The sequence below is a fragment of the Pygocentrus nattereri genome, chromosome 3 (assembly GCF_015220715.1).
Source record: "Pygocentrus nattereri isolate fPygNat1 chromosome 3, fPygNat1.pri, whole genome shotgun sequence".
Classification (NCBI taxonomy): Eukaryota; Metazoa; Chordata; class Actinopteri; order Characiformes; family Serrasalmidae; genus Pygocentrus; species Pygocentrus nattereri.
In genome coordinates, this window is record NC_051213.1 from 35710994 (window position 1) to 35725404 (window position 14411).

Consider the following 14411-nt stretch of genomic DNA (forward strand, 5'->3'; position numbering starts at 1 on the left):
CACAGCTCAGATAATAAGGTTAACATTATTTGAGTTCATGTCTACTGACCACCTCACACTGCGCAGTTTAACTAGTAGAAAAAAATTCTAGTCACAACCAGCTTTAAGCTTCAAAAAAACTTCAAACCTCCCTGTTCCTACAACAAACAGTCGTCTTTGCTGCGTCAACCCAGTGAGGGGGATCTCCTACAGAGTCTGTCTCCTGGCTGACCCTTGTGGGCTTTTGTGATTTAAAACAACAAATCATTCTATGAATTACTCACTTTGAATCCCAGCCTCTGCTTGAATCACCTTACAACAGAAACTAGTCTTTTACACGGGCGGTGAGTCAGCGTACTCACACTTCTGCTTTACAAGCCGCGGCATGAGTCAGCCAGTCACTAATCCTGGCTCTTCCAGTGGAAGTAACCCATCGGTCCCGATTCCCAAACCTGTTTCCTCTTTCTAAATATCACTCTTGGTCATTATGCGAGGAAGCCTGGTTTCAGATGGATAGCAAAGAGCTACATCTACTAGCATATGACCTGGTGAGAAGGATGTTCCCTTTTCAAACAGTCACATGGAGCCACTTTCAGTCATGGTAGGTCATGCTGGTTTGAACGGCACGTAAGCGAAAGTAGAAAGAAGTTCCTACTTCCAGTGGCTAGCACCATGTGACATTCAAGATGATGTACCTTTGATTATAGAGACAGGAAAGGTGTGCACACACAGAACTGATTCATACAAAATGTTCAATGCAAAAAAATATATAGGCAAATATTTACACAAAGGGATTTCAAAAATACACTCAAAACATACAGCAAAGCAAGAATCGCAGGACAAAGCCTGCAAAGAGAAGTGCCAGGGAGTTCCCCAGTTCTCTGAAATATGAGCAAATTCGCAACTTAACCGTGAGCAAAAATGGCATCAGAGGAAATTTAATCCCATAATGAATAAAGAAAACAGTATGCAATATGCATCCTGACATGCAATATAAAAAAACATGGGAACAGCTTTGACATGGAACTGTATATTTAAGTTAGGCTGTGGAAATATTTACCTTGTGTATCTTGACATACGTATGGGACTAGTACGCTCTTTAAATTCAGCCACATATTTACAGTGCACATCTAGTTCAACATGTTGCTTGTCACTGCCACCTTATTATGAAGTAAACTATTCATATAAAATAAAACTGAATGTAAAAAAGCCACAAATATAAAATAAACATATAAAATTTGCTTTCAAATACGAAATGTAGTTTCAGAGTCCAGTTTTCTGACAAATTGATAAATAGAAAATTTTTAGAGCAAATTGGGATAAACATAAACCTTAAACACACCATTACTTAAATAAAACACAATTGCACTCCACTGTACTGTACATTCATATCCGACATTCTTTTGTTTAGAGCTTCAGTAGAAGCAGTCCAACAAGAGATGTGAAAAGCAGGGCACAAAAGTATTTTTGTCCCTTATTGCTTCTACTGAAAACACCAAAACAGAACCCCACCCACCCCTTCTGTCCCGCTTTTTATCCAAAAGTGAAATTTTATACACCTCTCTCTGCAATTAAATAATTCTTCACTTCAGCCGTCCTTCCTACGCTTCCAGGATTTTAGTCATTGTAGGGTTTGGATTTGAAGCATGAACTGTCCTGGAGCATGTTGGCAATCATTTTTTCATACACGCGGTGCACAGACGAGGTGCTGATGATGCGGATGACCCGTTTCAGATACCGCAGCAGGGGCCGTGGGGCTCCACGTGAGCGAAGCTTGCGTAGGCTGTGGGACAGAGCCTTGACCAGGTCCTGACCACCATTCTGGCTCTTCCACAGGTGAAGCAGCTGCGCAATGTAGCGGTGCGAAGGGCAATAGAGAGCCAACGCCTTAACAGCCTCCTCGCTCACCTTCTCTCCAGGGAGGCTGTTTACAAGTTCTAGCAGGTCTCCTAGTGTCACGTTCCTCAGGCTAGTGCAGCGAGACACCTTCCTTTCACAGTGGCTCACACCTAGAGCAGAATATAACAGAGGGGTGAGCTTTGGAAACAAGTGACCCTTACTCAGTCAAGCCAAGAGAAAACCCGCAGTCCACTAGAAAAACTCATCATAGCAGATATAGGGTCAGATGTACGCTGTGCAAAATGTAAATAAAAACAAAATGCAAAGATGTGTAAATCATTTAAACCCTATATTTAATTGAAAATAGTACAAAGACAAAATATCAAATGTTGAAACAGAAATTTTATGGTTTATTGGAAAATATTTGCCCATTTTGTATTTGATGTCAACAACATGTTCCAAAAAAGTTGGGATGGGGACAACAAAATGCTAGTAAAGTTGTGTAATGATAAAAAAACACCTGATGGTTAATTGGCAACAGGTCAGTAACATGATTGGGTGTAAAAAGAGCATCTTAGAGATGCTTTCAGATATAAAGATGAGGAGGGGTTCACCACTCTGTGCAATCAAATGATTCAACAATTAAAGAATAACATTTCGCAACATAAAATATCAAAGAACTTTTGATTTTCATCATCTACCGTACATAATATCATTAAAGGATTCAGAAAATCTGGAGGAATGTCTATGCAAGGGATGAGGCCAAAAATCAGAATTTGCTGTCCATGATCTTTGGGCCCTCAGGCAGCACTGCATTAAAATCAGACACGATTCTGTAGTGGAAATCACTGCATGGGTTCAGAAACAAGGTAAAACTCTAAAATTTGAAGAACAAACCATATATGAGCAGGATCCAGAAATGCTGCCACCTTCTCTGGGCCAAAGCTCATTTAAGATGGACTGAGGTGAAGTAGAAAAGTGTTCTATGGTCCGACAAATCAACATTTTAAATCTTTTTTGGAAATCAGTTTATCAGTGCACAGTTCAAAAGCCAGTATTCATGATGGTATAAGGCTGCATTAGTGCATGTGTGACGTGATCATCTGAAGACACCATTAATGCTGAGAGATATATTCATGTTTTGGCAACATATGCTGCCACCCAGACAACATCTTTTTCAGGTAAGGCCTTGCTTATTTCAGCATGATAATGGCAAACCACATTCTGCATGTATTACAACAACATGGTTCCAAATACAAAGAGTCTAAACTGGCCTGCCTGCAGTCCACAACTGTCACCACTGAAAACATCTGGCGCATTATGAAATTAAATGTACAAGAAAGGAGACCCTGAGCTGTTGAGCAGCTGCAATCCTACATCATGCAGGACAGGAAAACATTTTACTTTTAAACCTACAGCAGTTGGTCTCCTCAGTTCCCAAATGTTTATGCTTACAGAGTGTTGGTAAAAGAAGAGGTTATTAAACACACTGGTAAACATTCCCCCGTCCCAACTTTTTTGTAATGTATTGTTGGCATCAAATTCAAAATGAGCATATATCTTTCAAGAAACAATCAGATTTCTCAGTTTCAACATCTAATATATTGTCTTTGTAGTATTTTCCTTTAAAAATATGGTTTACATGACTTGCATATCACTGCATTCTATTTTATCTATATTTTGGACAGCATTCTAACTTCTTTGGAAATGTGGTTGTACATACAAGTGCAGGTACAGTGCAAAATGTGCCTTGATGCGACTATATGCAGCTACAATGGACCTGAATTTGATATTCTGCTTACTAAGACCCCCTTTACACCTGGTTGTTTCATGCGCCTTGAGAACAAGGAATATATCTCAATAGAGATTATCCCCAAAAAACACAGGTGTAAATGCACCAAAGACAGAACAGTGCTTCAATGTTTCAGCGCTTCAATGTTTCATAACAGCCATCTTCTTGTAAATATTGATGTAAAGCCTGTAATTTTTAAAATGATGACCATCTTTTTGCACCCTTAAGAATAGTTCTCAGCATCTGCATGCAAAAGATTTATAAAATGAGCATACACTTAAATATATGAGTTATTTATAAATCACAAATGGTAAGAGAAATGAGCACATATGAACTAGCTTTTCAACTTTACCTATCATTTAATTGATTTGCATATGAATGCATATGTCTTTTAAAATATGTGGTCTTTTGCAGACTTCGCGTGCACTGGTTTAACAGGCTTGCTAAAACGTTTTTTTTTTCATTTATTTATCAAAAATACAATAATGTAAGTAAATATAAGTATATTCTAGAGCATATACTAGATTTACTAGAAACTAGATTTATTCAGCACTGCACACTGTCTCTTCGCAGTAGAGAGACAGGATATGAAGTACCCTGTCTGATAGTAAGATGGGTTAACAGTCAACCATTTTTCATGTTACTGAATATGTGGTTTTAACGATATGTTGTAAACCTAGTGGGAGGAAAACAGAACATGTGCTGTATGTTTTTAATGAATCTACACTGTAAAATGTTTTTTTGTTTTATTTCTGGCTAATAGGATAGTTATATCCTTTCACAATTAGAAAGAAATTAATCTGAACCCAATGACTTTTTGGTAATCAGAAAGTGAAGCCAAGCTTTTCTTTGAAACAAGCAAATTTACTTTGTACTCATATAGCGTTACTCAGAATTTCATAAGTAATAGTTACTCAGATTGAGTGTAGCTTCAATACTGAATGAACCATAAATGCTTAAATAGCATTTGGCAAACTTAACCTGATGTTGCGTAAATGTCTCTCTGCCACATCCCCTTTCAAAAACAGCCTTTCTTGGGATTTTGTTACAAAATCTTTTGTGGGAGGATGTGTGTGCATCCTTCATGACTACCTATAATGACTTTTTAAACTGGCTCTAGGCTCTGAGGTCTCTTTCCTACTCAAACTATTCTTATTTATTTCTTGTATATATCATGCCTCAATTCAAACATGTTTTTAGTCTAGCTGTTTCCACTAATGCTTCAAGACGGAAATTAAATTAAATATGATCCTCAGTTTTTCTGGCTGTTTTTTTAAATCAGCGCACACAAAGCCTACATAATGCTGTCCAAAAACCATGTAGAAAACACAGGTTTTATCATTGGCTTTGTGAATTATTTGTGTGCAATACCCCATTGTTTAAAATTTCTGAAATTCGATCAACTTTGTTATGCTGAAATAAAACAGCATTACCCTGAATGATTCTGAAGACACCCCAGAGAAAGAAAATAAAAAATGAAATCTCTGTAGTCTCTACAGACTGGTCTGTAGTCTAATTATCTCCTAGATAATGAGACTTTTGCTGAAGTCTTCCAATGTTTGTTCAGTTTCAGTAGAGATCTTAGTAAGTGACACATTGTGCTCAGATTTGCTAACATTCTTCTTTATATATATATATATATATATATATATATATATATATATATATATATATATATATATATGTGTGTGTGAGAGACGTTCAACAGTCAAGGCTCCAGTGGATATTATAGCTCTGCTGTGGTGCTTGTTAGCTGCTCATGAAACATTTCCAAATTAATGTTTAAGGTATTTCCTGATTAAGGCTTCATTTTCTGAGATAAATTAATGCATTTATTGATGTAAGGTGATGTTGGCTTCTTATTTGCCAGCTTCTTGTTTGAAATTTGTTCTTCATTTAAGGTACCTCAATGTAACTGCTGCACCATTTAAGTTGAGATAGAAAATTAAAATAAGATCTGGTGAATAAGAAGATAATTTCATATGAGAGCAGAGCTATAATAACCACTGGACTGTTGAATGTGTCTCACAGGCTGGTGCGTCCCAACCCACACACTTCTACACTTTACCTACTACACTAATGAGTGCACTCACATATGCGCTATTTTTTCTAACTGTATATGTGTTTTTTTGCACACTGTTAAGGGTGCTAGTCTGTGGTTTAGGGCATGAAAATAATAACAAGGCATGGAATCTCAGCTGTTTAGATTTCAACTTTCATTTGTTATCGCTACAGCAAATATCATCTACATATAAAACACTCAAATATAATTCAGTAATTTGCTTTAAAAATTCGTTTTAAACTGAATGTTCCAAAAAAACTTTACTGGTCAGCTATGGCTTTGTTATCTCATAACAGACTGCCGCTGCACACAAGAGTGAACGAGCTGCCTACCAAAATGGTGGCAGCACAACTGTGTGACGGCTTCAGAATACTATGAACTGACGAACTAAACTCTCATCTCTCCTTTACGTTTCCTATATTTCATGCCTCTTTCTCTATTTCTAAGGAATTTTAGAAAAAAGTCACGGTCAAGTCTACTCAGCCATCAAAGAGCAACATTTGATTAATGACGTTTTCCTCTGGGGTAAAGCCTTAATGGAACATCTGAATGAGTCTGTTTGAACTAAAACTATCAATGGCTATCTGAGTTTTATCTTGATGTTATCAGAAGTGAGTCACAGTGGAAACTTCAGCTAGCCAAAAACTGTCCATGTGCACCATTCTAGGAAGCATAAGTTGTGCTAGAGCACTTTCATGACTATACAAATGAGCTGCTATACCAAATTTAAGGCAAGCAAAAGGAAATGTAAATTTGTCATCATAAGTTACAACAAGCAAGCAACCCCTAATTTCTTAGGAAAATAACCAGCATTTTCAGAATTCACTCTGTCTGACATTCATTATCCACTTGCTATAATATGTCTCAAATAATGATTATTTATTTTTTCATCAATATTTTGTTGTCTTGTTTTAATATGTTGTCTATTTCAAAACATGCACATATGCAGTTTAAGTCACTGCAATGACTAGATGATGATAAGAACCTGAGCCGACCGATGCCCAGTCTATGTCCGAAAAATACATTCTCACGCATGCAACATGCTTTACTAGATTAGTCCCAATGGCCTGAGAGAAGTCCCTGGCAGCAGGATCCTCTAACCTTGGATGATGGTGTACAGCTTGTCTTGGTCTTTATTCTTCTCCCGCCATAGACGCAGCAGATGCAAGGCCTGCTGGTGAGGGCTACAGTTCTTCTTCAGCCGCTCCACACTCTTCCATTCCACCTTACGTCCGGGCAGGCTCTCCAGCAAGCGCTCCACCGGTACAGAAGCTAGTGGTGGAGACGCCATGAACTGGAATATGACCTCCTCGCACAAGGTGATGTCTGGGTGGAGGGACAGAAAGAATAAAGAAGGAGTGTAGGATTAGGAAATGAAGAGAAATTGAAAGAACAGGAAATAGTGGGGGGGCATATCTGTTTTATATATTCTGTATTGTGTGTGCCTGTGCTGTGACTGTATTGAGAACATTCTTCTGTCTATTCTTGTTTATCCTTATATGGTCGTGTTTGTCACACCTATTACTTGTCCTGTATGAGCTGAGTCTAATCTTGGCATCAGTCCAGCTATATAACTGTGTCAGCCCTATGTCTTACGGGCTGGCTAGGTGTCTGGTACCTGCGCGCAAAAAAATAAAGATTTCTGTACAGAACAACAGGCTGGTCCCCTGGATTTCCGAGGGTTTCTTCAGCACACATCAGACAAGAAAATCATGGCCCTAAGAATTCCATTACCAGCTATACTCTAAAGTCAAAAGTACAATGTGAGTAGCATGGCAGAACGTTTGCTGGCATGACATCATACATTTGCTGGCATGACATCAAAATGTTGGATGCTAAGGTAGAAGTAGTATATCTGAATGTGAGTACATTAAATGAGACATGAACTTCAACATATAGCTTGAGACTGAAACGTCTTCAAGTGCTGAACAAGGTTTAGTGCTCTAGTCTTCAGGAATATATGCTACATAGACCTTTTCTGTCAAATCACAGCAGATTGACAGTAACTACAGCCTGTCAAACATGTTACAAGTCACAAAGACAATAAGAAAGGGCACAGCTGTACTTAAAGACACTTCGACATTTCTCTTTCCTTATTATTCATTGTCTAACTAAACTGACATTTCAGACATTGATGCAAAAAAAGTCACAGCAGATAGGGCAAATTTTACGACCTATAACTGCCGATTATAACTACTCTACTATTATCCTAACTGTTACCCAATAAACTTTAGGAACCCCGTAGTTCTCTGGTCTAACTGAGCTTGTGGGTTTTGTGTATCTCTTGCTTCATGTATTCATTTTGAAAGCAAAAGTAAAAGCTAAAGCATTAAGCTACGAGTGTTTTCCTATGTGTTAAGCTACGAGTGTTTTCCTGAGTGCTCAGTGTGTTCCTGCGAGGAACAGCTCAGACAGTCTCAGCCTGCTTACTTGTTGTGCTCCAAGGTTTAAATGGCAACATTCTCACTTGTTCTAAACAACTGCACAAACAGAGAAAATTTGCCCAAGCTCATACTATTTGAACCAAATCTGCCAAGCGTGAAGTCAGCACTTTACCAACAAATAACCACACAGTAGTGCTGATTTACATCTTTCAGGTTAATGCTCTGCCTGTGTGTGTGTGTGTGTGTATATATATATATATATATATATATATATATATATATCATTTTTGATATATATTTTTATCTCAAAATATCTAAGATTCTAAGCCAGGAGTCCAAAAGCACATACAGTGCCCCTTCCCAATTTTTTCTATTTTTGCGTATTTGTCACAACTGAATATTACAAATCATCAAACTACGTTTAATATTAGACAAAGACAACCAAAGTAAACACAAAATGCTTTTTATATGATGATTTTGTGTATTGAAGGAAAAATGCTGTTTCCTGACCCCATGTGAAAAATGACTGTCCCCTTAGCTACTAAATCAACCAGTTAACCAAAACCCACTGACTATTGGATACAATTTCACTAGCCACAACAAGGCATGATTACTGCCAGACCTGTTGAATCTAAACACTACTTAAATAGAACCTGTCTGGCCATGTGAAGTAGGCTAGAAGGTCTCAAAAAGTAGCACATGATGCCACGTTCAAAAGAGAGTTAAACACAGATGCAAAACAAAGTCACTGAAGTCTACCAGTCTGGAAAGGTTTACAAAGCCATTGCACAGTAAGAGCAATTATCCACATATAGAGAAAACTGGGAACAGTAGTGAACTTTTCCAGGAGTGGCCGGCCTACCAAAATTTCACCATGAGTGCATTCACGACTCATTCAGGAGGTCACAAAAGAACTCAGATGAACATCTAAAGAACTGCAGGACTCCCTTGACTTAAGGTCAACGCACACGATTCCACAAAAGACACTGGACAAAAATGGCATTCATGAGAGAGTTACAAGGTGCAAACTACTGCTGAAAAAAGCTGTATTTTTGTTGTCTTTATTTTCATATTAATATTAGATGATCTGAAACATTTAATTGTGACAAATTTACAAAACCAGAAAAAATCAGGTGAGTGGCAAATACTTTTTCTGAGCACTGTACTCTGAACGGGTAGGATGGCCCAACCTCTCCCCTATCACTCACTTAACATGGTGAGAATCAGCAAAAACTAAACTGGGAAGGAGATGTTTAAAAAACAAAAATACAAAAAACAAATCTAAGACTTTGGCATTTGAACTGGGATTCTGGGCATATGAAGCTGGTCTTGAACACCAGCCCCTCCTGCCAGTTTTCCTAGTTTTTCATTTTAAGTTGAAATGTGCAATCTATTTTTGTTTTTGTAAGTCCACAGTTATTTCTGAAAGCACTGGCTTCTCTAGATTATGACAGCATCCATTTAAAAGCCTAAGCATTAATTAAGCACAGATACTTTTGATGTCCTATAGCATAAAGAGCATATACCAACATGAACTGAAGAGCTTTCTAAGGTGAAAAAAACTTTAATCCCTTAGAAGCTGTACATTCTGAGATTGTGGGTTCCTGGATACTAATATAATTTAGTAATACACAAACCAAGAAATTTTATCATTGTGACACCATTATGACACCATTGTGATGCAATATCAGATTTCTTTTGGCCAATGTGGTTTCATAAACTGTTAAAATGAAAATTCCCAATTTCCAAATCTCATCACATAATCTGGAAAAAGGTAAGTTTACGGACTGCATAACTGTTTAAAAGTAAAGAATCTTAGACTGAATAGCTCAGAAGGAGCTGACTGCAAAATGGACAGATAAATGTTGACATCCTCTCAAGATGAAGAATATCCTTGAAAGGATTCTGTCTTCTGACTCAGCTTCCTACTTAAATTGTCAAGGATATGACATCACTCTATAAACGATTCCTTATGGCACAAGCAAAACCCAAATGCAAGTGCTAAATAAACATGAAACTTATGATCATTAGCTGACAGTCTTGTATAGTCAATTTACACTTATAAGTAATTCATGTAAAAAGAAACAGAACATTTCTCACAAATTCTATTAGAACATTAGAACAATTAAAAAAAAACTCAGCTGCCACAGATTTGGAATTAGCCTGATTTGTATCCACATTATTAGCTATCGATGTTTTAAATGCAAAAGGTATGCTAATGTGTTACTAAGATGACCAAATGATCAGTTGACTGGGATGGGGTGTTGGACTGAAACTAAATGACAGTGGGCAGTTTTGTAAAGGAAGAACACAAAAGAAACATCTGCAGGAATAACAATTTATGAACTTAGGCTACCAGCATATCAGTAACAGAAATTCACATTTTCTGAAGATAAACAATCCATAGTGATGTTAAGTATTAGAGAGCCTCTTTGTCTGTTCTAGGAAAGTGAGGCCACCTGGCTTGGCACCCAACTTTATAAACTGACCTCAGAGAAATTAAAGAACGCACCTAATCTGCAGTCGCAGATCTGTCAGGCAGCAATAAGTGTCGATGAGAATGTTAGTCTGCTCCACGTGGTCAGCCGACATTACTAACATAATACTACGTGCTGTGTTAACATTATGCTTTCAATTAGGTCCCTGCATTTACATCTTAACCTCTCATCAATGACGGCCCCTATTCAAACACCTTAAGTGTTTGTCAAGGCTGTGGCTGTGCTCACCATTGTTGCACTCTGCAAGCTGATGAGAGCAATCGAAAGTGAGCTCACTCTCGCATAGCGCATCCTGGGTGGCTGTACCATGCCTTAGGGTCTTCAGCCCCAGCTGGGAGCACTCCCGGTGAGGCTGGCAGGGCTCCATGGCTGAGTCCACACTGGAGAAAAAGCCCTGGGGACACTTCTCACACACAGTGTCACTGTCAGGTGTACCTACAAAATAAGCACATGCATAAGAAAGCATAAAAGAATGCCTAAGCTTTTACCTACACTTTTTTATTCTTTTTTTATAAGAGCTCTTTTTTAAGCGATAATGTATATGGTTACTGATTTTAATGCAAAACAGCAAAGGCTAAATGGATTTGCTAGGGAAACTTCTAGAGTCCATTACTGAAAATCGGATGTCTAAAATGCAAATATCTGCAGCGTGAGTTATCTCAACCGTTCAGGAGCAGCAGGTGGACACAGCAAATAGTTCCTCTTTTTAACTAAATAGAAGATGAAACGGGCATCCCCCATGTTTAGTCAGACTCCTCACCATGACTCACTACATAGGAAAATGTTTCTGAAAAACGACGGGTGTTTAACACCTGTCTCTGCTAACACAAAAAAAGTGTCTGTGGTTCAGCACAGAAACACCTTAGTCTCCTTTTAAGAGACGCTTACTTTCAGACCATTAGGTGATTCCAACCACACTATTTTATGTAGTACTACATAATGAAGTATGACATTTTTATATACATGTATATGTATATATATATATATATATATATATATATATATATATATATATATACATATTATACATTATATACATACAATAATAGATTAATTCATGATTTATTTCATTTTTACCACTTTGTTATGGAATACCTTAACAGAAGCTCAAAATAGATGTTAACTCCTTGAAATCCCAGTGTTATTACATACAAAGGCTTATTGTTCACTAACTACAGGAACTTCAATGCAAACTGGCCAGGCTAAACTTAAGTTATAGAAGTGTGCAATAAAACTTTGGGCCTGTTGGTAGGCTCTGGCCATTTTATGTAGAATATGACAATACTGGATATACATAACAGGTCTTGAGTTCCTAGCTGAATGTGTCAGGGTCCCTTTGAAGGTATCAGGGCTCCTACTAAATTATTAACAAAACTGTGAATCACTGATCAGCTCTACATCTGATAATGATGACCCTAAAATATACAGTGTCACTGTATGATAAACGTGAGTGAAACCTATTTAAGTGCTTGTGCTTTACAAGGTGTGTAATAAGTCAAAGCAAAGACACACACAGAAATTAGAAACCGTTCCTCATTTTCTGAACAGCACTCACTATTCAAAAGATCTCTGTCGCCATCTTATGGAACAAAACTTCTCTGCCTCAACAAACTCCAGCGTAAAACCAAGTTCTGACAATAAGCAAAAAAGAAATAACAATGTCTGTGATGCGCAAACCATATATTGTCCAAGTCTAAGGAAACTGTTCCACTTCCAATTATGCATGATAATCCCAGCTCACATCACTCCTTTTTGCAATAAATCAAATTCTCCAGCTTCACTTTAGTGACAAGCCGACTGTTTGTTTGGCCAGAGAAATCTCTTCCCCATGGTGCAGACTCCTAAAACTAGAGATTCGAATTTTGACAAACAAGGACAAAGATATGTAGGACCCTGATTAGTAAAATCTTCAACAGTGTACAAATATTTAAAAGGAAGTCATGGATGTAGGTGGGGAAGCCATTACGATAACAGTGGCCCCTGCTGCTCTGTCTAATGAACATGCCTGTCACTCAGAGGTGAAGCTGTTGTAAGGGGAGCATGGGGTTACTTTTACCTGCTGTCTTTATATTGCACCTGCATCTGCTGAAATAATGTATACTCTGATTAACACTGGCCCAAGCAAACACAAATGCACCACCAAGCGATTCACTGCCTGCCAGGCAAAACAATGGGGAGACATTTGTAGATTGTTAGAGCATACACCCCCCTGTCCCCCCCACCTTTGTTTTCTGAACACTGACACAGGTTATTATAGGTAGAAAATGGAAGTCAGCAAGGTGAGAGGAACTGAGTATATCCAACCTCAGGCTCTACTCACAAGATGACTGACTGGCCTCCAGGGTGCTTCAATAACAGAGAGGGAAATAGGACAAAGTGAACTGATTTTGGAAAGCAGAGAAGCACTCTTACAGTGTGCAAGAACAGAGAGTAAAGCTTTTGAACATGAATTATGAGAAAGCACTAAAAGATCTGGACTTGGCCCAAACTTGGGGCTGGTGACGGCTGTGTTTCTTCTAGAATATTTTTATAGCAAAGAATAATACGGGATCGCTGTCAAAAAAAGTTCTTACCCAGCACGGAGACACCTGAGCCTGGCGGACAGGCAGTATGTGGGACGCAGAATTCCACCACCAGGTGGTAGCCAGCTATGCATTCACAAATACGATCATGTGTACTATTGCATTCCCTCTGGACAAGCTGTCTCTCCTTGCAGACTGAAGTGCAGTGCTGGCAGCTGTCTCCCCAGTGCCACTGCTCTGCGAAGCGCTTCTCAGGGCAGGGGGAGCAGATGGTGGGCTTGTTGGAAGTGCAGTGGTGCTCCACGGCTGTGCCCGGTGGACACTGGTCACACAGCAGCATCTCAGAGGTGATGGGATCACGGTGCTGGTACTTGGGTGTCTCATGGTAGGCCCAGGCAAAGGACATGACAAAAAGCTACAGAAAGGGAGAAGACAACGGAAGTAAGAGGTTTGTATGCATGTTCTGTATGTTGTATCATGTTCAGAATCAACAAGATACATTTGGATTATGTGTGTGTGTGTCTGTTGGGGTTGTGCATGTTGAGGCAGACTATTATCCAATATCGCCAGAGAACGAGAAGACAAACGATTAAGACCGTATGTGGCCCAGATGTCCTGAGCGCAGCATCACCACTGAGCAATTTTACACAGCGGACTTCCCCGTCACCCGTCTGCCATGAACAACAATATGTACCAGATCCTGCTATGGCCGTAGTGTGACTGCGCTTGGCTTCAGTTCAAATGAGTAAGACCCACAAGAAGGAGAGAGCAGGCAAACTAGCCATAAACCTCGCTCTGCGGAGTCTCCAGACCAAACATTGTGTTCTCCACAGCAGGTGGTGGGGCACAGCGAGGAAATCATTAAGTCCTCAAGCTCATTTTTTAGCATGGGGGAATGCCACACGTATGGCAATCAAACAGTGGAAAAGCCAATGAACTTTTAGCCTTTTGCTGCTGTAAGGAAGGCTGCCATTTGACGACATAGGGCACAGAATTGTAAACCAAAATTACATGCTAGTATAGGGCTTCTGACAACCATAATTACACCATTTGAATGATCTGAAGGAACCTCACAAAAGATGAGCCTTATGGCCTATGGCCAACTTCATATTCAAACATCTGATTTCAAGGTATGTAGCATTTAACTCAGCCAGACTCAGCACGCTGTTCCACAGCAAAGCTCCTCAGTTTTAAGATTTCAACTGGGGAACCGTGAAACAAAGTCATGTTCAGAGAGGAGGTACAGACCTCACACTGCATGAGGCAAAAGAAACGCAAGATGCTGACCCTGACCATTGACCCTGAGAACCAGTACAGCACATCTCCCATCTCTCA

The 14411-nt window shown here is 39.0% G+C and overlaps 1 protein-coding gene across 7 annotated transcripts in view; it reads right to left on the reverse strand.

The window, feature by feature from the left end:
• Window positions 1-714: 714 nt before the first annotated feature.
• The window catches only part of LOC108429244 (tumor necrosis factor receptor superfamily member 11B), a 67209-nt gene continuing 53512 nt past the window's right edge, over window positions 715-14411 (reverse strand). For all 7 annotated transcript variants that reach the window (XM_017700875.2, XM_017700872.2, XM_017700874.2 and 4 more), the window contains 4 exons: window positions 13128-13491; window positions 10783-10989; window positions 6774-6998; window positions 715-1988 (listed from right to left, as the gene is read on the reverse strand). In XM_017700875.2, coding sequence (XP_017556364.1) covers window positions 1597-1988; window positions 6774-6998; window positions 10783-10989; window positions 13128-13482 — 1179 coding nt within the window. In that variant the 5' untranslated portion in view covers window positions 13483-13491 and the 3' untranslated portion in view covers window positions 715-1596. The remainder of the gene's footprint in view (window positions 1989-6773; window positions 6999-10782; window positions 10990-13127; window positions 13492-14411) is intronic.